Consider the following 25,111-nt stretch of genomic DNA (forward strand, 5'->3'; position numbering starts at 1 on the left):
GGAAAAACGGACTCCGACAGCAGACAGAGTCTTTCCCTCCTGTTCACACCGGGTAAGGGTCTCCTTTACTTTAGGACCAAAAAGTGTGGCACCATCAAATGGGGCGTTAGTAAAGGAAGACTTGAAGGCTTCCGCAAACGAACATAAGCGCATCCAGGATTGTCTACGAAGAGCAATCGCTGAAGCCGCTGCCCTACTCGATCCTTCGGCTGCATATATCAGCCTCATGGATGAGTTAACAATGGATGTAAGGGTATTTAGATGTGCCAAAACCTTCTCTGAGACAGCAGCATCTGTAGTACCCTGGAGGGTATCTCCCAACTCTTTGACTAGATCCCTCTGTAAGCGTGTAAAATGAGTCAAATAGTTCAGGGAACGCATAGAAAAAGCCGCTGAACTAAAAATGCGCTTCCCGTATCTGTCCATAGTCCTAGAATCTCTGTTAGGCAGATGGACAGATGAGGAAGACTCCGACATCTCCTTTTTCGTGGCCGCTGCCACCACCATGGCATCTACTGGAACTCCTTTAGTGAGGTAAGCCTTGTCCTGGGGTGCAGTGATGTACTTATTAGGCTTCCTAGGGACTGGTTCCACCGTGTCAGGTGTCTCCCACGCCCTTGAGCAATCAACTCCATTAACTCATCGAAGGGCGGAGTGACCCAGGAGGAGGAAGGGCGAGCACCAAATGCCTTCAGCAAGACTGACTCATCCTCAGAAGGGGGGAGGGCCTGCCAGTCACCTCTCTGTTTTAGGATCTCCAAGATGTCAGAAAAGGAGACATCTTCTGTAGGTGACTTAGGGGACCCTTCTGACTCATCCAAGTCAGTATCGGATGTCAAAGATTCTTGTGGAGAATCTAAGTGTCTCCTCTTACACAATCTTTTCCTAGGGACTTCTTCGTGGGGAGCATCCGAAGAAGCCTCCGAGGAAGAGGGGGCACCCTCCAGGGGTGGCTGAGACACTGGTGCTCGACGCTTGGATGTAGCCGTGGGTGCAGAGGAGGATAACGGTCCTTTATGGGGAGGAGAAGCTGTTTCTACTGATGTGGTTGTCTGGGTAGACAACACCTTCCTCATGAGGTCGAAGGCCCCCGGGTCCTGAGTCGAGGTATCTCCCGGATCCGAAGAAATGGGAAGAATCCCCGAAACAGGAACCGAAGGCACCGATCCCGAGGACGGAACAGAGTCGATCCGCGCCGAGGCCCCGAGAGGGAGCGTCGGAACCGAAAAATCGGTCCGACTCTCCGTCCCGGAACCAAGGATGGATCTTCGGCTCCGAGACTCCGGTACCGGGTCGGACGGAGTCGAGGTGAACGGAGCCGACCGAGAAAAGGACGGTTCTGGCACCGAGGGCTCCACAATCAGTAGCTCAGCTTCTTCCGGCTCCGAAGACTGGACAGGTCTCGGAGGAGGAACAGATGGAGATAATGGAAGGCCTTTAAGTCTCGACACCAATTGAGAGGAGACCGAGATGAGCTTGGATAAGGCCGTATTCTCCATTAACTTCTGCACCACGCGGTCTACATCGGTGTCGGAGAGGGGTCTGGAAGAACGACTCGAAGGGATCGAAGACGGAGCCGACCTCAACAGAGTCGATGGAGGGAGCTCCGTCACCGGTTCCAAGACTCGGGGCTCGGAAACTGCCAAAAGTTGAACACTCGGCCCCGAAGTCTGTGGAACCGGTGATACAACTTTACTTGAAGAGCTCGGAGCCGATGACTTGGGCTCCGACGTCTTCGATTCCTTCGACGACTTGGATGCCTGGTCAGAAGCATCCAAAGCCTCCTGAAAGGAAGGTTTTAATAAACCCCTGTCCATTAATTTCCTGCGCCTATCTGTCATGACCCTCCCACTGAAAGAATGACAAATAGAACAGTCTTCTTGCAAGTGGAGAGGGCCAAGACAGTAGACACAGGAAACATGGTTGTCAGTAACTGACATTTTTTGGCCACACTGACAACGTTTAAAACCTGATTTGGTCTTTTCAGACATGTCAAAGTAAGGAGTATTGTAAAATCCAGTAGAAAAACAGTCAAGTCCGGTAAAGTTTGTCAATCCAGTAAATAGTCAATCCAGATGTCGAATCCAAAGAGAGTAGGCCCCAAGGAAAACCCTGACTAAGTTTTACAACTTAATGGAACCGAGATTTCCCTGTAGTTAACCACACTCACACAAAAACAATTTTAAAGACTTTTAAACACTAAAGAACCAGAGAAAAGTAAGAATAAAATTCTAATTCTTATCTGAGGTGCTCGAGCTCGACCCAGTGATGCGAACGCTGCAGTGGCAAACTAGATCTGAGGTAAAGGCAGAAGGGGATTGTGGGTATTAGGTGATCTTGAGCTTCTTCTCGATGCAGAGCTTGCATGCGGCCGGCACGGAGCCGAGGATCGGCTCCGAACCCATGTGTAAGAACAAAGGCGAGATTGAACACTCTCACATCAATTTTTACACATACCTGCTGCTCTACAATTCACTAAGTTGCACATGGGCTTTCTCTTTAGTAACTTCTACCTCTGTAAAATCTTAGAATGTATGAATGTAACTACTGTAAGTGTATAAATGTAAGTAAAACTGTAACTACTCTGTGTTTAACTGGAACCAAGTATAATGCAATGCAAACAAACTGAACTTTTCTCCCTGGGCCTCTGCTGAATATGGGTATTACCTAGTTGGACCATCTCGGTAAGCAAAGACAAATAAATAACTAAACTAGATTCATCACTGTGTGTGTGTGTATGTATGTATATACACAGTATACAGACATGTATACATACATACAAAAAAAAAAACACACACGCACACACCTACCTCTTTCTCTACATATATCTATGCTTTCTCCACTGCAGAGATTACTGACATCAATGTGTTGAATTACAATCCACATACTATAAAGTGGGCTTTAACATGGGTCTTGCAAGGTTCATGTTTCTTCATTCCTTTGTTCAATGAATTATGTTTTGATAGGTTTCAATAAAGTCATATTGTAGAAACATCAAACTCAAAAGGTAAAAAGGTCAAAAAGGCAAACCATTCACTGAAGACTGCAAGACAGACCCAGCTAGAGTCTTTACTGTGTAGTACCTTAAACCTTCTGTAGTGGAGACCCATGGGACATACATAAATGACCTCTTAAGGACATGTCACCGTTTCAGATACATAGCTCGTAAATGCCCGTGACCTTTACGTTTTAAGTCATTACGAGTACATTCAGTTAGGTACATATATATATATGTATATGTATATATATATATATATATATATATATATATATATGTATATATATAAATAAAAATAGATATTAGATACATGCATATACTTTGTGTATATTATATTTATATATAGCATATTCAACTCCCCATTTTCTACATAGGGTTAGGGTGTCATGTCGACTGTCTCCATCTCTCTCTCTCTCAACTCAATGCTACTCTCCAACCATCCTCGAAAGTTATGCCTGCTGCAGGTCTTCTGTCACTCAATCTATCTAAATCTTTGCTGGATGCCCTCATTTCCTCTCGTCGTCTTCTTATCCCTCCCAAACAGTCATCAATTATCTTCTGCTTTCCTGCATGAACCAATGTAATTTGTCATTTTTGACCTTCTCTGCAACTGGAGCTACTTGGGCTTCTGCTTAGTTGTCCTCATTTCTTTACATCCTACCACCCATCAGGCACTTCATCTCCATCATCTCTAGCTTCCTCATTTGCCCTGCCTTCACTGCCCAGGCTTCTGTACCATACAGTAGCATTGGTCACATCACAGTATTGTACACACTACATTTTAGCTTCTTTGGAATTTTTCTGTCACACACTGCACTTGACATCTTGTGCAGCTGACTGCAGCCCCTCTGATTATAGTTTTGAATCCAGAGTTTTCTTCTTAACTACTGTTCCAGATACTTGAAGCGGTTTACCTGTACTATTATTTTCCCTTCTGTCTAAAATTTCAGCTTCTTCTGATTTCCCCCATTTGCTGTCATTACAACAGTCTTATCCGTACTAAGTTTCATCCAGTGTGCCTTCAGTTTTCAGTTCCATTCCCCCATCATTTGCTGAAGTTCTTGTTCAGAGTCTGCCTGTAATGTCATATTGTTTGCAAACAACAGCTTTGTTGATCTGTCCCAAAGACATGTTTGCTAATTCAGTCCATCTCCAATATGAAAAGCAGTGGGCTCAGAGATGAAAACTGAAGCATGCCCACTCTCAATGGGAATCCTTCTTTGAGTCCAAAAACTGTTCAAACTTGTGTGACTGGGTCCTTGAACATAGCCTGCTATAATTTTGCGGATATTTCTGGGATATCAAACCATTGCAGCAGTTCCCAAATCAGCTTTCTTGGGACCTTGGCATATGCTTTCACCAAGCCTAGAACTTATTCCTCATCCACAGCTTCTTCTCAAGTATCAACTCCTGCCTCACTGCAAACATTGGGTCAATTGTGCCACGTCCTGATCTGAATCTGAAATGTTCATCTCCCATCTTACGTTCTACTACTTTGCGTATTCTTTTGTCAATCACCTTCCCCAGAGCTTTCATGCAGTGTGACAGGAGTCTGATACAGCCACATTGCCCACACTTCTGAATGTCCCCTTTTTTTCTTGTACAATGGCACGAGAATGCTTATTTTCTAATCATCTGGGGAAATGCTTTTCTCTCCATACTGCAGTGAACATGTTTCTATATACACAAACACGCACGCTCTCCGTAAAGATATATATATATATATATATATATATATATATATATATATATATATATATCCACACACACAGATATATATCTATATATATATATATATCTATATATATATATATATATATATATATATATATATATATATATATATATATATATATATATATGGGATCCGGACACATGCTCGACTAGCATACGTCCGAATCACAAAACATCGAACACACATACACAAAAGCGCTCAACATCGACAAGCGCTTCCATGTATGTGTGCCTGTTTCATAGATCGGACTACAGTGCGGGTAAGGGAAAATTCCCTTTTCCCCACTGTAGTGTGATCTCGGAGTGAGAATAATAAAGTAGGAGGGGTGTGAGGGGTGCAGGGGCAAAGCCTGCAGAAATGTAGATTTTTTGAACTACACATACACAGAAGCTTTTCGATGTTAAGCGCTGTATGTGTGTTCAATGTTTTGTGATTCGGACATATGCTAGTCGAGCATGTGTCCTAGTCCCATATATATATATACATATATATATATATATATATATATATATATATATATATATATATATATATATATATATATATACACACATATATATATATATATATATATATATATATATATATATATATATATATATATATATATATACATACATACATACATACACACACACAAAATGATCTAAACCACAACACCCAGAACTGCAAATAACGGTGCCGGTGTAAATACGACAGTCTAACAAAGCATAGCACCACACAGCTGTAGGAATCAATGGTAGTCAACCCCATTACAGTAAACCAAGTTTCTTTAAAAAAAGCAAACTTCTTCAGTGCACCTTTTTGAGGAATGAAACCTGGTTTGTTGTAAAGGGGTTGGCTACAATAAAGATAAGCTGCTGTTGATTACTGTAGTGGTGTGGTGCTGAGTTTTATTAGTACTGCAGTGTGTGTGTGTGTGTGTGTGTGTGTGTGTGTGTGTATATAGATAGATATAAACAAAAATAAACAAACACGTCTCGAGCAGAGCTACAGCTGTAAATAGCACAAGAACACAAAAATGTTGCTCTCAGCACATGAAATCTTTCAAGATAGCTTACAAGATGACTGAGCTACACTGGGACTTTTTCAAAGTTATGTAGGATGCTAACACAGATTCATGTAAAAGCACATCAGTGCTTATATGTAGCAACAAAAAAGTTTAAACAAAGTTATAAGACATAAAATAGGATATAACATGGAAGAATAACAAATGAAGTAAATAAAAAATATAAATAAGTGGAATATGACAAGGGATAGTAATAAACATTACTGGTATATCAGCCTTCAACAGTGTGACTTCCTCTGTTTAGTCACCAGAGTTCTGGTGAAGCACTGTTAAACTAATTTCTTCACAAACTTCACTGTTTGTCCAATAATACACAAGTAAAGCCCTGAGCAATACATACCACTGTGAAAAGGAAGGGACAGGGAGATGATCTAGAAATGTCTATGGTTGTCAAAAGAATGAAAGAGCAAAAAGGTAATCATCTTTCTGAAAATTCAGAAAAACAAGAACAATGGAGTGGGGAGGATGGCATAATGGTTAAGGTGTTTACCTTACAGACACAAAGTGCACGGTTTGATTCTCACATGTAGTAACTGGCTAGGCTTAAAATGGAACACAAGGTCAGTTAGTCTAGTACTACTCTATGAACCTATGAACAGCACAACTCAGGAAAAGACCAGTGCTCACTTGACATGTTTAAGACAGCTATTTGAACATAGTGGGTCTTATCCTGACAATAAAAAGAAGAAAAGATGAATGCAACAGAGGCTAAAGCTCATGGGCTGACAGAGTTATTTTCATTGATTTAGAAGGTAGCAGCAGCACTATATTAATTTTCTTGGGAAGGCCATTTTACTAGAAATAGTAAAGAAATGCAGTAATTCATAAGACAATCATAAACTAGCACCTAACAGGATGGCAAGAAGTATACTGCTAAAGGGGAAAAAAAGCATAGTTGGTTAGCCATTAACTAGAACATGGACAGACTAGGTTAATTTACATGAAAATGGCTGCTTTACCAATGTTTCTGTGCCAGATCCATTTACAGTCTACTGTACTATCATGTAAGCTATTCAGACCGACAACCCTTACCATTTGCAAGGTCAAACCATGGGGCATGAGAATTCTACAGACTAATCGGTAGCTCTTTTCTAAACTTGCCTCCAGCCTCTGTGGTAGCCAATAGCAGCTTCACAATTAATGCAGCAAACAGAAACTGAATGTTAAGTCTGACAGAGTGGTTCTAAAACACATGGTCTGTGAAATAAAAGCCCATTTAAATGAAACCATCTGAAGTAGCTTATCAAACAAGACAAACACAAACCATGTGTGTGAAGTGGGAAACCCACAAACTCCATCATGTATTACCCTTTTCCATAAACTCTTGAGTATTATAACCTACTCTGACATCATACAATCTCATTGCTAAGTTAAAAATTCTTTATAATCTATCTAGTTCAGTGTGCTTAAGCAAGTCACTCAAACAAGAATTAGGAACACAAATAAAAACAGTCTTAAAATAGTAGCTTATTTGAATTTATATTGACTTAAGGTACAAAAACTGAAATTTAACAAACTTTCCATCTAGATGTTCATCATGTTTCACTGTTGCAGTCATTACAATTGGGTTATCCTGCTGGCAGGCTACCCGCAGTCGGCCTGAATTCCAAAGTCCTGGTCCGGCATCGGTTGCTGTCGCCTCCTCCCTGACGTCAGTGCGCCAGGGGTATAAAAGATGCAGCCGACGCCATTTTCTCCAGTCTTTATTGCCACGCGATGCCCGAAGCAAAAGCAGTTCGCAAGTGCCGGTCGGCCGACTCCTGAGATTTTCAAGTTTGAATTTCAGATCTGAAGTCTTCATTAAAGCTAAGTATCCCATTGGGGAAACTTTTTTCTTGCTCCAGACCGACGTCAGAAAAAGTTAATAATTGTATTTCTTGTAGGAAGCAAATACCTCATAAGGATTTTCATTCTTACTGTATTCCTTGCCTAGGCCCTGACCACGACATTGCTAGTTGACGGTTTTGTGCTAGATTTAACCAACGCACTATTAAGCGTCGGTACGATTTTGCATTTCATTATTTTGGCAGAAGATTTAATTATATAATGCCATCGGAACAGCCGACTACCGGAATTTATAAAAAGCGCAAAGAAAAGGACAGGCATCCGAGGTCCAAAACCGACGACGAGGCTTCAGCTAAGCCAGTCACCAGTTCTCAGTGAGGCGCTTTCGCAGCCCCTGACGCCCGCTACCTCAGAGCCACAGGCCACTTCCAACTCCCACGTGGAGCCGGCTAGGCCGCTGGAAACTCAAGGTATTGGACCCTCGGAAACTATTCCCTCAGATGGGTCCGGAGCCGATGAGCAGGCATCGGCTTCTGAGGGTGTTTTCAGGCCTACACAGTTATATGTAAAAACAACTTCAGCTTCAAAGGCAAAGACTAAAGCACCTCTAAAGACAAAGAAACAAGTACAACATTCACCAGGACAGGTCTCCATGCCTAAAAAAAGATGCTTAAAATGGCCGAAGACCTAATTACTTTGATCAGGGGTTCCCATCCCCCTCCTGATAAGAGGCCTAGGCAAGAGACAGAATATGAATCTTCAGATCAAGTTTCCATTCCCTCTGATTCCTCTTCTGAACAGGGATACTCTCTTCCCCCTTACGAGGATTCTGATGTTGAAGAACCTATCCCTTCAGTCACTCCTCCTGAAGATTATTCCTTTGGGGAGACCCTGCATACTATGAGGGAGCATTTTCACTGGGAAAGCCAAGATTACTCAGAATCTAAGAAAAGGCTCAGAGATGTTCTTTTACTACCACAGCACAGGCCCCTTGCTATTCCTCCTGTTTTAGACATTGTAGATGATGTATTTTTACAGTCCAGTCTCACTCCTAACTCTTTACCTCCAGCTTCTGTTAATCCAGACAGATACTACAGGGTTCCTGATTTACATAAATTTCTTTATAGAAACCCTGCTGCTGACCCAGAAACTATTTCTCAGGGTCCCAAAGGAGTCAAGGCGTCCACTGCAAAAAATCCTATTCCCTCTGATAGGGATTCAAGGGCCCTGGACAGATGGGGGGAAAAGATTTACACTTCTGCTACTTTGGCTGTAAGGGCCTTAAATTGTCAGTTTCATATGCTTAAATATCAACAATATCTTATGTCACTACTAAAACAGAAAATGTTGACAAATTCTGAATGTGCAGAAAACAAAGAAATGCATGATTTATTGCATGCAGCTGAACAAGTGGGAAAGCATACTTTGCAATGTGGTTTTGATTCTCTGGAGGCCTCCTGCAGGGCCGCTGTTATGAGTTCTGTCATTAGGAGGCATGCTTGGTTAAAGGAACAGAATCTGCCTGATCATGTTAAAGCAAAATTATTAGATGCTCCATTACAGCATGATACCTTGTTTGGTGTTAAAGCAGAAGAGGTGTTGAAGAAAATGAAGGACAAAGCTAAATCTATGCAAACAGTCAAGGATTTCTTACAGGTACAACCTCCCAGATTTCGCAGAAACTGGCCTGCAAAGAATTTGTCCTTTCCAGTGTCAGACAGGCCACAAAGAGGCAGATACAGATGGCCCAGAGGCAGATCCCAGCCCCAGGGCTCATACAGGTCTAAACAATGGTGTGCTTCTACCTCCAAAAGTGGAGAAGATAAATCACAGCCATACAGGAAACAGTCTCAATGACTTTCCCCTGCCAGCACCGAGCACTTATCTTTTGGCAGCCCGTTTAGGGGGAAAACGGGCATTTTTTTCACAAAATTGGCACATGATCACCCAGGACAAATGGGTCCAGAATATAGTTTCTCAAGGCTACGGGTTCCATTTTCACACCCTGCCAAGGGCAAACGGAATGCCAGACCTGCCACACAATCAATAGGCAGAGACTCAAAAACAAGTTTCATCCCTCATGGACATGAGGGCCATTCAACGAGTGCCACAGCAAGAGCAGGGACAAGGATTTTATTCAAGACTCTTCTTGGTGCCCAGAAAGGACAATGCATGGAGACCAATACTGGACCTGTCTATTCTAAACACATTTCTGGATATTCCGAAATTCAAAATGTTGACTCTGCAGCAGCTTCTGCCCATGTTGGGCAAGAAAGCATGGCTTGTTACTTTAGACCTAAAAGAGGCATACCTGCATGTCCCAATCAGACATTCATGCAGAAGATACCAAAGATTTATAGCTGGCTCAATGCACTACCAATTCTCTGCACTGCCCTTTGGCGTATCTACTGCGCCCAGGGTCTTCACAAAATGCCTGGCACCAGTAATTGCATTTTGCAGACAAAGAGGAATACAAATTTATCCTTACTTGGACGATTGCCTTATTCAAGCAGAGAACAAAGACATTCTACTACAGCATTTGGCGTTTGTAAAAAGATTACTAACATGCCTAGGGTACACAGTAAACGAAAAGAAATCAAAACTAGTACCTTCACAAGAGATAATATTCCTGGATGCAAGCTTAAATACAACTGCCCAGATGGTTTGCCTCACGCCAGACAAACAAAGACAACTGACTACTTATTTCAAAATGTTGGCAACAAAGACCCAGTTATCTGCAAGAAAAATTCTGCAGGCTTTGGGCTTCATAGCATCCTGCATACTGCTAAGTCCATATCCAAGACTGCATATGAGGAAACTACAATGGTATCTAAAAAGTGTTTGGACTCAACATTGCCACAGCCTGGAAACAATAATTACCCTCATTCCCTGCCTGCAACAGGAGTTTCGATGGTGAGCAGAGGCCTGTCACCACAAGTTACAGCCTTTCACTTTACCCACAGCCAGGCAGACATTAACAACAGATGCATCAGATTATGCCTGGGGGGCCCATATGGCAGGAAGATTCAGGGCACATGGCGCACAAGCCAAATGCATCTACATATCAATCAAAAAGACATGCTAGCTGTTCAAAATGCCTGACAGCCTTCAATGATCTACTTCATCCAGGACAACTATTGATAAAGACGGGCAATACTACAGTCATGTGGTACATAAACAAGCAGGGAGGCACACATTCCTAACCCCTCTGCAGACTAGCCATGACTTTGTGGGACACAGCATTGACTTATCTAGTACATCTGCAAGCACAATACCTGCCAGGAAGTATAAATTCTCTGGCAGATGAACTAAGCAGTAACCTAATGGATTTCCATGAGTGGAAATTGGATCCACAAGTCTTCAACATGATAATAAGGAAATGGGGATGCCCGGACATAGACCTCTTTGCCTCGCCTCACAACTGCCAACTGCAGAAATTCTGCACAAGGACTCATCACAAGCTAGCATGGAAAGTGGACGCTCTATCTTTCAGCTGGAAAAACGTAACAGTATATGCCTTTCCCCCACTGCCTCTCCTCCCCAAGGTACTCCTAAAGGTCAGACAAGAGAAGCCAAAAATTATACTGATTACCCCAGACTGGCCCCGCCAGCACTGGTACCCAATCCTAATGAGCTTGTCTCAATGCCCAGCCTGGACATTGCCTCAAATTCCTCACTTACTGACTCAACAAAACAGTCAGATCCTGCACAGCCGACTCAAGACATTAAACCTGGCAGCACGGCAGATAATGTAACCATTCAAAACACGCCTCTGTCTAAAGCAGTGATGGATATTATTTTGGAGGCCAGGAGGCCTAGCACCAGAAAATCTTATACAGAAAAATGGAAGAGATTCTGTGTTTGGAACCAGGCACAAGAAATTGACACAATTGTACCAAATATTCCTCAGATTTTACAATATTTAACTGAGATGCTGGACAAAGGCCTATCCTTTTCTTCAATTAAGATTCATGCCTCTGCCATTTCAGCTCACTACAATACAGAACCACTTCTATTCACTCATCCATTACTAAGGCAGTACCTCAGAGGGGCCAAAAACAAGAGACCCCCAAGGAGAGCACCAATACCTGTATGGGACCTAAATTATGTCTTGGAAAAACTCACACTGCCTCCTTTTGAACAAGCCTCTACAGCTGATATAAAATTCTTATCTTGGAAAACAGCATTGTTCCTAGCAATAACCTCTGCAAGACGAGTCTCAGAGTTACAGGCACTCATGGCTGTGGAACCCTTTATCATTTTCCATCAGGACAGGGTTTCTCTGAGGACAGACCCAACATTTATGCCTAAGGTAGTGTCCAGTGTGGCCCTGAATCAAACAATTCATTTGCCTACCTTTTATCCAAACCCACAGAATAAGGGTGAGAGACTTCTGCATTCTTTGAACATTCACAGGCAGCTATGCTTCTACTTGGACAGAACCAAAGCTTTCAGAAAAACTGTACAACTTCTAGTGGCATATGCTGCAGGATCACAAGGAAAGGCTATCTCAAAGCAGACTATTTCAAAATGAATAGGCCACTGCATTCGTTTCTGCTATTCACAGCATGACAAATCAGTGCCTAAGGGCATTAGGCCACATTCAACCAGAGCAGCAGCCTTCCTCAGAGGAGTACCAACCAAAGACATCTTAGAGGCTGCAACTTGGAGTTCAGTGCACACTTTTACAAAGCACTATCACTTACCTCTCTACTCTAAATCTAAAGCAGGCTTTGCCACTGCAGTTCTGCAGGGCCTCATAGCCTCTCCTAATCCTATTTAGCCCCAGCCGCCCAACCTTAGCTTTGGGATTCTACCCAATTATAATGACTGCAACAATGAAACATGATGAACATAGTACAGTTGTGTACCTACCATAAATGTAGATGTTCGAGTGTATTCACTGTTGCAGTCCAGGTTACCCACCCACCATCCCCCTTTCCTTTGCTGGGCCTTATCTGTACTTCTCTATTCTATACAACCTATGTGGTGTATTTGCTTGTAGATGAAGGTAGAGTTTTACTTTACTGCATGCATGTTTATTGGCATAAATTAGTTTACCCTTTTGGGGGCACCTGACATCTGGGGCAAGAAAAACTGAAGAAAATGGCGTCGGCTGCATCTTTTATACCCCTGGTGCACTGACATCAGGGAAGAGGCGACAGCAACTGACGCCGGACCAGGACTTTGGAATTCAGGCCTGCGGGTAGCCTGCCAGCAGGATAACCCAATTGTAATGACTGCAACAGTGAATACACTTGAACATCTACACTTACGGTAGGTACACACTGTACTTTATTAATGCATCACATTCTTCGGACATAAAACACAGTAATGTTTTCTTACCCGATTGCTACCTGCCCTCCTCCCAGGAACACTTTTGTTATAGCCTTCAAGGTCATCTTCATCATCTAGAACAGCAAAACAAAAATCAAAGTGCATTCCTGGTGAACATGCAAGTAAATAAGAAAAAAAAATCTTTCAAGTCACATGACCAAAAGTAAAACAGGCACACTACTAATTCCTTAAAACAAAATAAATAAAGCTGTACAAACAGCAAATTGTACGTCTGGTTATACGGGTTTTCTGCTATGTGGACAACCAGCCAATGTGATCCAAATAAAAAGCACTGGACCACCAGTCTGATTGATAAAATAACAGCTTCTTTAATAAAACAACAAACAGGTAAGCACTTTCAGGTAAGACCCTTCATCAGACAGTTAAAGCATCAAGGTCAGCATTTAAAAAAACAGCAACAACCAATAAAATCTCAATAATGAACTCTCTGCCTCTTCAGGTCGAGTTTGAGAGGTACAACACCATTCAAGCCAGGAGCCTTGTCAGCCCTTAGCTCAATAATCCATTTGGCTTCATTATATTCAGTTAAATTTACAATATCACCCCCCACCCCCAGTGTTCAACTTCATAACCTGAAACACCATAAAATTGAATACATGTCCTTCATTGCTTTTAATATGTTGACATAAGGCATTATGAGCATCACCCAAACATATTGTTGAAAAATGCTTTAAAATCCTGTCTTTTAACTGACAGTTGGTCTTTCCTGCATAAAAAGAGCAACATTACCTGCACTGAGCTAAATAAATAACATTCTTAGTCTGGCAGTCAGCATAATGAGCAAAAACTGCAGACAGCATTGCAAATTTGACTGAATATAATGAAGCCAAATGGATTATTGAGCTAAGGCTGACAAGGGTCTTGGCTTGAATGGTGCTGTACCTCTCAAACCCGCCCTGAAGAGGCTGAGAGTTCATTATTGAGATTCTATTGGTTGTTGCAGTTTTTTAAATGTTGACCTTGATGCTTTGTTAATTGTGTGATGAAGGGTTTTACCTGAAAGCACTTGCCTGTTTCTATTGTTTTATTTAAGAAGCTGTTATCAGTCTGGTGGTCTGGTGCTTTTTATTTGGATTTCTGTGGTTTAGCAAACTGGACCTTTGGTGTGGGGAACTTTGTGTGCTGTTAACCAGCCATGGTGGAGAATTAAGCAGCAAAAGGAACAGCTTTCTTCACTAAATGGGAGATAAGAGAGTCAGAGTACAAATGACTACCCCAGTGGAGATCATGGAAAAGCCTGGTTGTCAAGACTGCATTCGATGAGATAAATGTCCATGGCACAAACTTTTTGTGGATGTGCAAGTACTGGACTGACAGAAAAACAACAAGTTAGCATCCATGTCCTCTCCTCAAATGCAGTCTGCTGGCACTTTGCCTCTATCGCCCAACTCTCAAGCAAAGGCTATACAGGAAATGACAGGGAACAGGGATCTGCAGACCACAAAAGAAGACTAGAACTACATACAGACACAAACACGCTTTTTTTCAAAACATAATTAATAACAAATCCAAAACAAAAAACACCCACCACATTTACGTACTGCATATTCCATGAAAGTAGATCTTTGAGGTGTCAGTGTTAATAGCTTACAGTATTAAACTTCTGTTTCGTAAAATCTGGTTGAAGTTCTCAGTAGTCCATTCTCTTTGATTACCACATGGTAGTTTTGTACTTATCAAAATGCTGGATCCTTTCATCCACATCCAACCAATAAGATTGATAGGTCCAACTTTTCAGATCCAAGCTAGCAAAGACCATTTAAATTTTTATCTTTCCATAATACACTAGTGTGTGAAGCTACATCAGATTGAGTTTGTTGCCAAGAAGCAACTGCATTTTTTTTTTTTTTTACACATATTAGTATAAATACATTGAAATGTTCTTCAGGCCTTACAGAATAACAATCTGGATGGGAGAAAGAGGGAGGGAGGATTGTTGTACTGAATGTCTGTGCATTAAATGATCCATCATTATAGTAAATACACAAAGGCGATATCCTATTAATCCCAACTGTTCAATCCAACTGATAGGACAGAATCCCTGCTACTGGACACTTGCAAAGAATCACAATAGGAGACCTTTGAGGATAGTGGCATCAAGGGAATCCCAAGACCTCGAGGAAGCATCTAACTTGTAAACTTGATCATTATTTGATCAGTGTTCTACCCCGATAAACAAACTGAAAGAAAGAAAGGTATAAAACTTAGTGGATGAAGGCAGTCCTGACAGCAGTTGATGATTAGCTGCAGGAAGCAAAAAATGTCACAAATAAACCAACAATAATAGGTCAAGTGAGATGAGCACTGCAGTCCCTATTCAACAGTAAACAAGGCAAACGTGGAAAAGCATAAGCAGAACAATTTGGAATGATCAGTCAATAAGCAGGTTTTGCCAGGTGGGAGTAAGTTACAGTGCCAGAGATCACTGGTTCTCCTTTTGTCCTTCTTAGGTATCATATCAGTACACTGCTATAACTCATGAGGTTCTTGTCACATTTATTTATTTATTATGGTACTGTTACAGACTTACAGATAATGGAAGCAAGTGCTGTAGAAAAGACCATAAACTGTAAGAATACAGCACAGACAGCCCAACGAATTACAGCGCACTGGTTTATTCAGAGACAGCACTCCCCAAAGTAAAACATAAACGCTTATATCCACAAGTACATTTTCGTCTATACAGACTTCCTCAGATGCACAGATGAATGTATCTCACAAGCAGCAATTTAAATACTTTTAAATAAACGAACAGTAACCCAGATGAACACCCAATGTACTGGGAGAAGGTGTGGATCAGATATGAGAGAGAGGAACGAGAATGACGCTGGATGTCCCAATACAGGTGACTGTACCAACAAAACTTTCTTTCCATACTGGTACAAGTTTAGCCTTAAATGACTGGCTTTTAAAGCCTCTACAAATGTTTAATAGCAGTGTTAATGAATTACATAACACTAATGAAAGTAGGGATAATATGAGTTATGCTGACAATGTGAAAGCATTGGAAAATATGTTGAAATAAAAGAGTTTAAATATTGACAACATATACTTGAAAGCATGTATAGAAACGGGAACTGTACCAAAAGGACTCAGAGTATGGAAATATCCAAATGTACATGAGGGTTCGGACTTTCACAAGGAACTTTTGGTTATCTTTGATAATTGTGGTCTTGAAATTTTGAGAGCAATAGTAAGAAACAATGAAAAGATTATGGAACAGTTGTATGAACAAATAGAAGTGATAAACCAAAAAATTGTTAATGATGTTTTTTACGGTGGAAGAATATAAGAAATTGTACTATGATGTCAGAGAATATGTGGACAAAAAATGTGCTGTCATTATTAATCGTAAAAAAAGAAAACTTGAAAGGGATAGGAAGGAATATTTAGAACAAAGAAGTTACCCAATACCCAGAGGTAGTACTTACAATGCGAGAAGTGAGGGGAGAACTGGTAATAAAAGGGATTATGTAACCAGTAATAAAGATGTGGAAATAAATGATTTTGATACAAATGAACATTCTTTAAACAACCAGGACCCTTTGGAATACCACCCCTTACGCAGGTCGGAGAGGCTGATGAACAAGCAGCCCCAGAGGTACAACCATTATGGGGAGTGGGGGGTGGGGGACAAAGGAGGATGCGAATTTAAATACGCATGTATCAGAAACTGATATCATTACAAATGGTTTTAGGTCCATTCTGAATGGTTACAGTATCTGTAATTATAGTGACATCAATGTCAAACATGGTCACTTTTGCCTGTTCACTACAGGGTTCAATTTTATTCCTAGATGCAAATGTAATATAAGTAAATTAATTATTGATCTGAAATTGTTCCTAAGGAAAAAGAATCTTGAATTATTGTTGGGAACCAATAACCACCAGACCTTGAATAATGGCCTTAGGAAAAGAAGTGTATACAACCCCCACACCCTCAGTTGAAAAACTTTGAAATTCTAGTAGAAAATGAACTTAGAAAGGGTGTGTTGGGCAATAAATGTACGTCCTTTCTAACACCCGATGAAAGAAAGGTGATGGATGACCTTAAGAGTAACCAGAATGTTAAAGTTATGAGACCTGACAAGGGTGGAGGTATGGTTTTAATGAATAAGACTGACTATGAGGTCAGAATGCTAAATTTGCTTGGTAAAACTGACAGATACACCAGGGTCTCCCTTAATGAAATCCATGTAGCTTACCGTAATATTTACGTCACATTAAATGATTTGTTACTGGAAGATTTCATTGACCAACAGGAGTTTCATTTTCTCCACAATGGTAAGCCTAGAGTAGCAGCAAGTTTTGGTATTCCCAAAGTCCATAAAAATGTTATGGACCCCCTCCCCCCCTTATGCAAAATAGTAGCAGCAGAAGGATCAGTTACAGATCCGCTAGCCAAGTTTTTGGATGTAAAGTTAAAAAACATACACTTGGGGGATTTTAATGTCCATAAGGACTCTTGGGACTTTTTGCGAAACGTGAAACAGCAACAGTTTTGTGAATCACTGAAATTTGTGACCACTGATGTCATTGGCTTATTTACTTGCATTCCACATGCATTAGGATTGCAATGATTTGAAGAAGCTAAAAGAGTGTTTGGTTATTTTACAGACAAGGAAGTCCACACTTGTTTGATTTTGATGGAACTAGTGCTAAAAAACAATTACATTTTCTTTGAAGGTGAATTTTTCCACCAAGTTGCTGGTGTTGCTATGGGGGCACATTGTGCCCCAATATATGCAAACTTGATTTTGATGTATTGGGAACATTTACACATTTTTAATTCACCTTACAATGAGTGTTGGACTCTCTACAAACGTTTTTTAGATATAATAGTTTTTTGGGTGGATACTGAAGATAATTGACAGAATTTTTTGAGTACATTTCTGGCACCACTTCTTTTCTACAGTTTACACATCAACAGGGCACCAGTAAAGTGAACTATTTGGATGTCACGATTGAGAAGTTTGAAACCTACCTACTCAGATTCACTTCTTCATTTTAATAGTTCACATTCTTACCACCAAACGTTTGGTGTTGTTAAGGGACAGTTTGTCCGCATCTATAGGATGTGTTCACATGATGCGGAATTCCTTGATGAGTGCAGAACTTTATCCCACATGTTTTTTGATCGTGGATATCCAACTGAGATGGTTAAAAGGGCATTTGACGAAGTAGTGACTGGCACACAGGGTAGATTTAAGCCTATTTTAAGCGATGACCTTAATACTGTGAACATTAACACAGACACGCAGGGTGCTTACAAACACACTGATATAGAGCTATCTCTTGTCAAAGCCTTTATTACTGAATTTAATGGGGACTCCAAGGTTATTAGGGACATTTTAGAAAAAGAAATGGCACAAATTCTCTCAACTGTCGGACTTGAGTCCCATTTTTGATACCCGTTTTAAAATTATTTACAGTAAGGGTCCTAATGTAAAAGATTATCTTGAGCATAGTGGTACAATTAGGACGAATAGTAGAACTACTGGTACCTTTAAGTGTGGAACTTGCCACAGTACAGATACATTGTCAACAGGGAAACACTGTTTTTAACAGCTAGGGAATTTTATTTTTCCAACAATATACGTAAATCATGTGACTCTTATGGCCTGGTATATATTGCCTTGTGCAGTCAATGTACTGCCTTCTACATAGGGAAAACTGAGAGAAAATTTAAAGAGAAGAATGTACGAACATATGAATAACATCCTTACTAATAACAGCAGAAGCATCCTTTATAAACACACACTTACCTGTGTAGGAGCCACCTTTCATTTTTTGTGGTGGAAGAAATAACTAAGGGCCCGAGAGGAGGACCCTGGGAAACTACGATCGAGTACAGGGATGTATTCTGGCAGATATTACTGGAAGTTAACAAGCACCCAGGATTAAATTAAGTTATTTCTTTAGCTCCAGTTTTAAAATTATGTGCTGACTGGTTATAACAACATAATTTGAGTAATTCACTCATGAGAATACAAAAACTATTTTCATACACATGGTAATTTTAAATTAAGGTATAGCATTTTACTGCTGAAATTTCTTATAAAAGACCACTAGAGGGTGTTTCACCATTGTAAAAAGATTTTAGTGACTGTTTTTATTACATTTTTTATACACACACAAAATTGTACCCACGGTTTAAAGTACAAAATTTTGTGTTTTAAATGTGTATTTATTTATATATTACATGATTTTTATGTGATGCATTTTATTCTGTCACATTCAATTTTGTCACAATTTATTTTAATTAGTTGCACTGTGATTGGAGGGGCATCATTTATTTAGAAGTATTTAAACTGCTGCTTGTGAGATACATTCATCTGTGCATCTGAGGAAGTCTGTACAGACGAAAACGTACTTGTGGATATAAACGTTTATGTTTTACTTTGTGGAGTGCTGTCTCTGAATAAACCAGTGTGCTGTAATTCGTTGGGCTATCTGTGCTGTATTCTTACAGTTTAATGTTACAGACTTGCTGCAGAGTACAGATGTGTTTATGACATAACTGGTAAGAGTGGTAAGAATGAAAAACTAACAAGCAGATTTAATATAAGTATGAAGGACATCTGTCTCTTTTTCAAAAGTGTTCCTTACCACTGTCAGACAGCTCCAAGTCACTCTCAACCAAAGGCTCGCTGTTTTCCGGCTCTTCCTCACTGTCATCGCCACTCTCCTCACTAGATACGGATAGCTCTCGCATCTGGGCCAACGTGGCATCTGCTTCTGGGCATTTAAACTTCAGCTGTGCTGAATGAAGTAACTTAAGGACCTGATGCTGTAACAAAACACAAAAAAATCATCACTTTATAACAACAAATATATACAGTACATTTCTGAAAGCATTTATCATGCAATGCAACTACACAGCATCTCACAAGAATATTCAGCACTCAATGTTCAATGTATTTAGTCTCAAATTCAGAGCTTAAATAAGGCTATTTAAGAATGTGCTACAATCAACCCCACTTCGTAGGCTACATCATTATCCCAAGTATCTAATCCCTTTTCAAAGGTTGGAAGGGTACATTAATTTCTCACATGGGGAGGAAATTCATTCCAGGGTCTTACATCCCTAAGAGCATTGATAATTTAATTTCTTCGCTTATGCAAAACAGGTTATCATCCTTTGTATTCAGATTATGTGATGAAAATGACACTCCCAAAGTTGCTGCAACTACTTTGTCATTTAGGCACCTGTATATTTACATACCTCATCTCATCGATCTGCACCTTATAGCGTAGACAGCAAAGGCTTTGTAACCCTTTCTTGTTTAGCATTAGAATGTTTGTTCTTCTTTCGGCTTTTCCCGGTTAGGGGTCGCCACAGCGGAACTCCGGTCAGCTAATGACTGGCTGTAGATTTTTACGGTGCCAAGGTGCCAGCCCGACGCCCAACTTTCAACGAAGGCACACCCATTCACGCATGTCTTTCAAACGCCACTCGACCGCGGGGAGGATATACAGACTCCACACAGGAGGCACTCCAGCCAAGAATCGAACGGGAGAACCTCTTGCTGTGTGGCAACAACGCTGCCGCTGCACCAACGTGGCTATCCCTTGTTTAGCATTAGAATAGTAAGCCTTAAATTAAATCATTTCAAGGTACTACACATACCCAGACTATACAAGTGTATAGGGAAAACTGCTGAGAGGCAGCTACATATGGTACTAGATTTCAGCTCCCTCCACTATGTTATCAAATCCTTAGATCTTAGGGGTTCTCTCTAACAGGGATTTATCACTTAGAAAGTGGTAATGTTACAGCTGCAGCACATTTCCTTAATACACTGCAAACACCTTTAGTAACTGGAAGAATATGACAGATAGTTTTACTAGACAGTTGTATATTTATGAAAGTAGACTTATTAGCACTATGATTAACTACATAATGAAAGTGGAAGTGTTCACTGTATTCTTGGGACAATCACCCTAATTTCTAGTTATTATGCTTGTTTGTTCTCCCTGCTGGCATAATTATATATTCCCTTTTAGCCTGATACAGGTATGCAAGTACTGCCTATGCAATGTTGTCTCCGTTACTGATGTGCATTAGTTTATTTTACAATCTCGGATACACATATAATTTTGTTTTAATTTCTCCAAGTCTTTTGGGTTTCTATTACCATCATGGGAATGAACCTCATTCCTAAGTCAAAGTATGATCAAAGATTGTGAAATTAGTAATGTTTCAATCTTTGATGTTAGCCAAAAGTGCTCTTCGCAGAACCGGCAACATGCACAGAATTTACTCCTGCAATTCATAAGGAGTTACATGCATCAGCAGCATATCTAAAAAAGACTATAAAATCCTTTTTATGAGACCCTGATGTTCCTACTACTATCGGAAATGTCTGGGTATCCTTCTTCCACATTGCCCTCTTTTCTGCCTGCAAATCCTGGTATTTTATAACTTTGTCTCTCTCTGTACACAAGACACTGTAATCACCGGCTGTAATAATTTGAATGATTAAGGCTATATTTTCTAGTTTTCTCACATCTATTTTTTTTTGAATTCTTTGTAATGGGTAATCTCATGTGATATAAACTTAATCATTTTCTATACTGCTTAGTGGATCATGTTTCCAATGCTTCTCAGATATGTCAATACTGCAATTCTTGCACAATCCTCAGTGCAACAGTCTTGCCATACTACTATGCCTTTCAGTATACAGGCCCCCTGTCATTAGCGTATCACATCCAGCAACAAGATGTGTACAATACACAATTGTGCTATGTAAAGGCTCCTATGTTGGAATTACTGCAATGTTAATAAATATCAGACACTGTTAAAAAAAAATCTTGTATAAGTAACAAGGTAAAGAAAATATCTCAGCAGCAAGTTGCAAATATAGCTTCAAACAAAAAGTTTTATCATTATTCTAAGACATAGAGACAATTAGCTTGTCCACCTGTACTGTCTTTTCTGTATATATCCAAAAGAGTTCTCACATGCTGGGTCACAAACTTGCTGCATGTGAATCATAGCAAAAATACCCAGGAAAAAATTGTAGAAATGCTATCATGGAAATCATCTTGCTAGCTATAGTCTGAAACTGTGCTATCAAGCAACACTTTATACACACCGACTTGAAAACGGTCTTCTAAAGTATAGTCAAGCATAACCAATAATTCCCCAAGTAATGTGACAAAACAGGTGCATTAAAATGTAATCACAAGTAGGGTATAAGGGAAGACCAAAACCAGTTATGTTACATACAATGCTGTCACGTAGGGTATAAGGGAAGACCAAAACCAGTTATGTTACATACAATGCTGTCACGTAGGGTATAAGGGAAGACCAAAACCAGTTATGTTACATACAATGCTGTCACGTAGGGTATAAGGAAGACCAAAACCAGTTATGTTACATACAATGCTGTCACGTAGGGTATAAGGGAAGACCAAAACCAGTTATGTTACATACAATGCTGTCACGTAGGGTATAAGGGAAGACCAAAACCAGTTATGTTACATACAATGCTGTCACGTAGGGTATAAGGGAAGACCAAAACCAGTTATGTTACATACAATGCTGTCACGTAGGGTATAAGGGAATACCAAAACCAGTTATGTTACATACAATGCTGTCACGTAGGGTATAAGGGAAGACCAAAACCAGTTATGTTACATACAATGCTGTCACGTAGGGTATAAGGGAAGACCAAAACCAGTTATGTTACATACAATGCTGTCACGTAGGGTATAAGGGAAGACCAAAACCAGTTATGTTACATACAATGCTGTCACGTAGGGTATAAGGGAAGACCAAAACCAGTTATGTTACATACAATGCTGTCACGTAGGGTATAAGGGAAGACCAAAACCAGTTATGTTACATACAATGCTGTCACCTCCAGAGGAGTATGTACTTTCCTATATGGAAACGGAACTCGCACTATTTAGTATGAGTGGGCAGGTCATTAACATTTAAAAAATTCAGCACTAGATAAATCTTCAAGATTGAAAAATGTCATTGGATACCAGCTTGAAAAGTAAGAATTCACAACTAAAAATAAAATCTCATCATATCCTCAACACTAATTATCAGTGACAGATGCTAGCGTTTATTTAAATATCTGTACATGAGCTTAACCCCATGAACCCAGTCAAATGACAGCAGCATCACAATGGGCACTTTTTTTAAGCATGAAATACTGATATTGACAAGTATGCTATCGCAGAACCACATATTAGACACACATGCACTGTAGCCTACTTAGACTGCCTCTTAAGTTAAGGACATGGACAGAAGTACAATGGTAGGGATGCTTTCTACATGTTTGCTTTAATATGACTGCCTTAAATATTTTTAAAGCATCTATTTTATTTTGTGGCAAAAATAGTAATTTCTCTGTTTATTGGCTTTTTTGGTCTGTGTGCTTCCAAATCACCTTGCAGAAGGGCGAATCAGCGAGGGGCTTAGTTGTCTGTTGTTTAATCTGCACTTGATGGCTGCTTTTGTTGTGCTTTTAAATTAAGATACACCAGGATTAACCATCTTGTGGCAGAAGGTGTTTACTTGGTGTCTCTGAGTTGGGAAGCAACTATGGTTGTTTACTGGCAAAGCAGGACGTCACCAAGCATTTTTCTTTGCTGTAAACTAGGCAAGATTGTTGGGAGCTGGGTAGCAGCATTTAGCCCTGTATAGCAGCAAAGGCCTAGATAGTAACATTTCTCTATAAAGTAAGGATTAGGTCTGAAAACCATTAAACAGAGTGGCATTGTGTGGAAATAAGCTTGCAGAAGTTAGCTTCAGCATCAAATAGCACTACCATATCCTAGCATAAAACATCATGCCCTTAACCCCAGAAACTACCCTAGAAGACCCCAGTTAAAACCCAATCCTTAATCCTAAATAGCCCACCCTACTACAAGACCAGGCAACATATTAAATTTTCAAATGCCTGTCTGGTCAGCTTGGTAGATCTGGGCATCCTAAGGAAATGTAGCAATTATTGTATATTAGTGTGTGTGTGTGTGTGTGTGTGTGTGTGTGTGTGTGTGTGTGTGTGTGTGTGTGTGTGTGTGTGTGTGTGTATAAATATATCACACACACATATATATATATATATATATATATATATATATATATATATATATATATATATATATATATATATATCACACACACAAGCAGATGGTTATAATAGAAAGTGGAAAGGGATGATGATGAAACAGAGCGAGAAGTCCAGGAAACAAGGGCAGAGTGGGATTTTGCATGTAGATCCTTAAGAAAAATAACAAAACCATACTGAAGATTATATTCATAAAGTAGCAAAAAGTATTCTAGGAAATAAAACAACATGAAAATGGAGTAAGGAGATTTTTGTCAGTGGGGATGATTAAAGATAGCAGTACAGTAGGCAAGTGGAGGTTGCAATTTACTACAGAAAGTACAGTTTTGTACCTACCATAAATGTAGATGTCCGAGAGGTATGCATCTGCAGTCCTAACAAATGGGTTGTCCTGTCGTCAGGCAGCCCTTCAGTCGGCCGGATTCCAAAGTCTGGGTCTGGCCTCGGCTGATGTTGCACCTCACCCGACGTCATAGCTGCAGTTCTTCGGGTATAAAGGTATCAGCCAACGCCATTTTCCTCAGTGTTTCTTGCCCCAGATGCCAGGTGCCCTCTAGGAAGGCTAAATTTGGATAAATGTAAAAGTTTCCAAATAAGAGAGAGCAAATAAAAATAAACATGTATATACATATATACAAACAAATACACCATAATAGATTCCCCCAGCTAGCTAGAAGATGGGCAAATACCCTAGGAGTACCACAGAGGGGAAGGAGGGAGGGTAATCCTGACTGCAGATGCATACCTCTCGGACATCTACATTTATGGTAGGTACAAAACTGTACTATGTCCTTCAAGGATGCATCTGCAGTCCTAACAAATGGGTAGAATACCATAGCCAAACTGGGGGAGGAGGAATAATAAGATTATGGTGTAGTTAAGATCCCTTGCAAAACAGCAGTGGCAAAACCCGCTCGGGATCTGGAGTATAAGGGTAGATTATAATGCTTGGCAAATGTATGCACGGAGCTCCAAGTAGCAGCCTCTAAAATGTCTTTGGTAGCCACTCCTCGTAAAAAAGCTGTAGTAGTGGCTGTAACCCTTGTGGAGTGAGGTCTGATGTTTTCTGGAGTTGT

At 40.3% G+C, this 25,111-nt stretch overlaps 1 protein-coding gene across 1 annotated transcript in view; it reads right to left on the minus strand.

Annotated features, from left to right (window-relative positions):
* The window catches only part of TONSL (tonsoku like, DNA repair protein), a 1,124,870-nt gene that overhangs the window by 638,664 nt on the left and 461,095 nt on the right, over positions 1-25,111 (minus strand). Inside the window, exons 11-12 of the mRNA XM_044066303.1 lie at positions 19,555-19,735; positions 12,934-12,998 (exon numbers count right to left, since the gene is read on the minus strand). Coding sequence (XP_043922238.1) covers positions 12,934-12,998; positions 19,555-19,735 — 246 coding nt within the window. The remainder of the gene's footprint in view (positions 1-12,933; positions 12,999-19,554; positions 19,736-25,111) is intronic.

The sequence above is a fragment of the Protopterus annectens genome, chromosome 3.part1 (assembly GCF_019279795.1).
Source record: "Protopterus annectens isolate FY-2018-M chromosome 3.part1, PAN1.0, whole genome shotgun sequence".
NCBI lineage: Eukaryota > Metazoa > Chordata > Ceratodontiformes > Protopteridae > Protopterus > Protopterus annectens.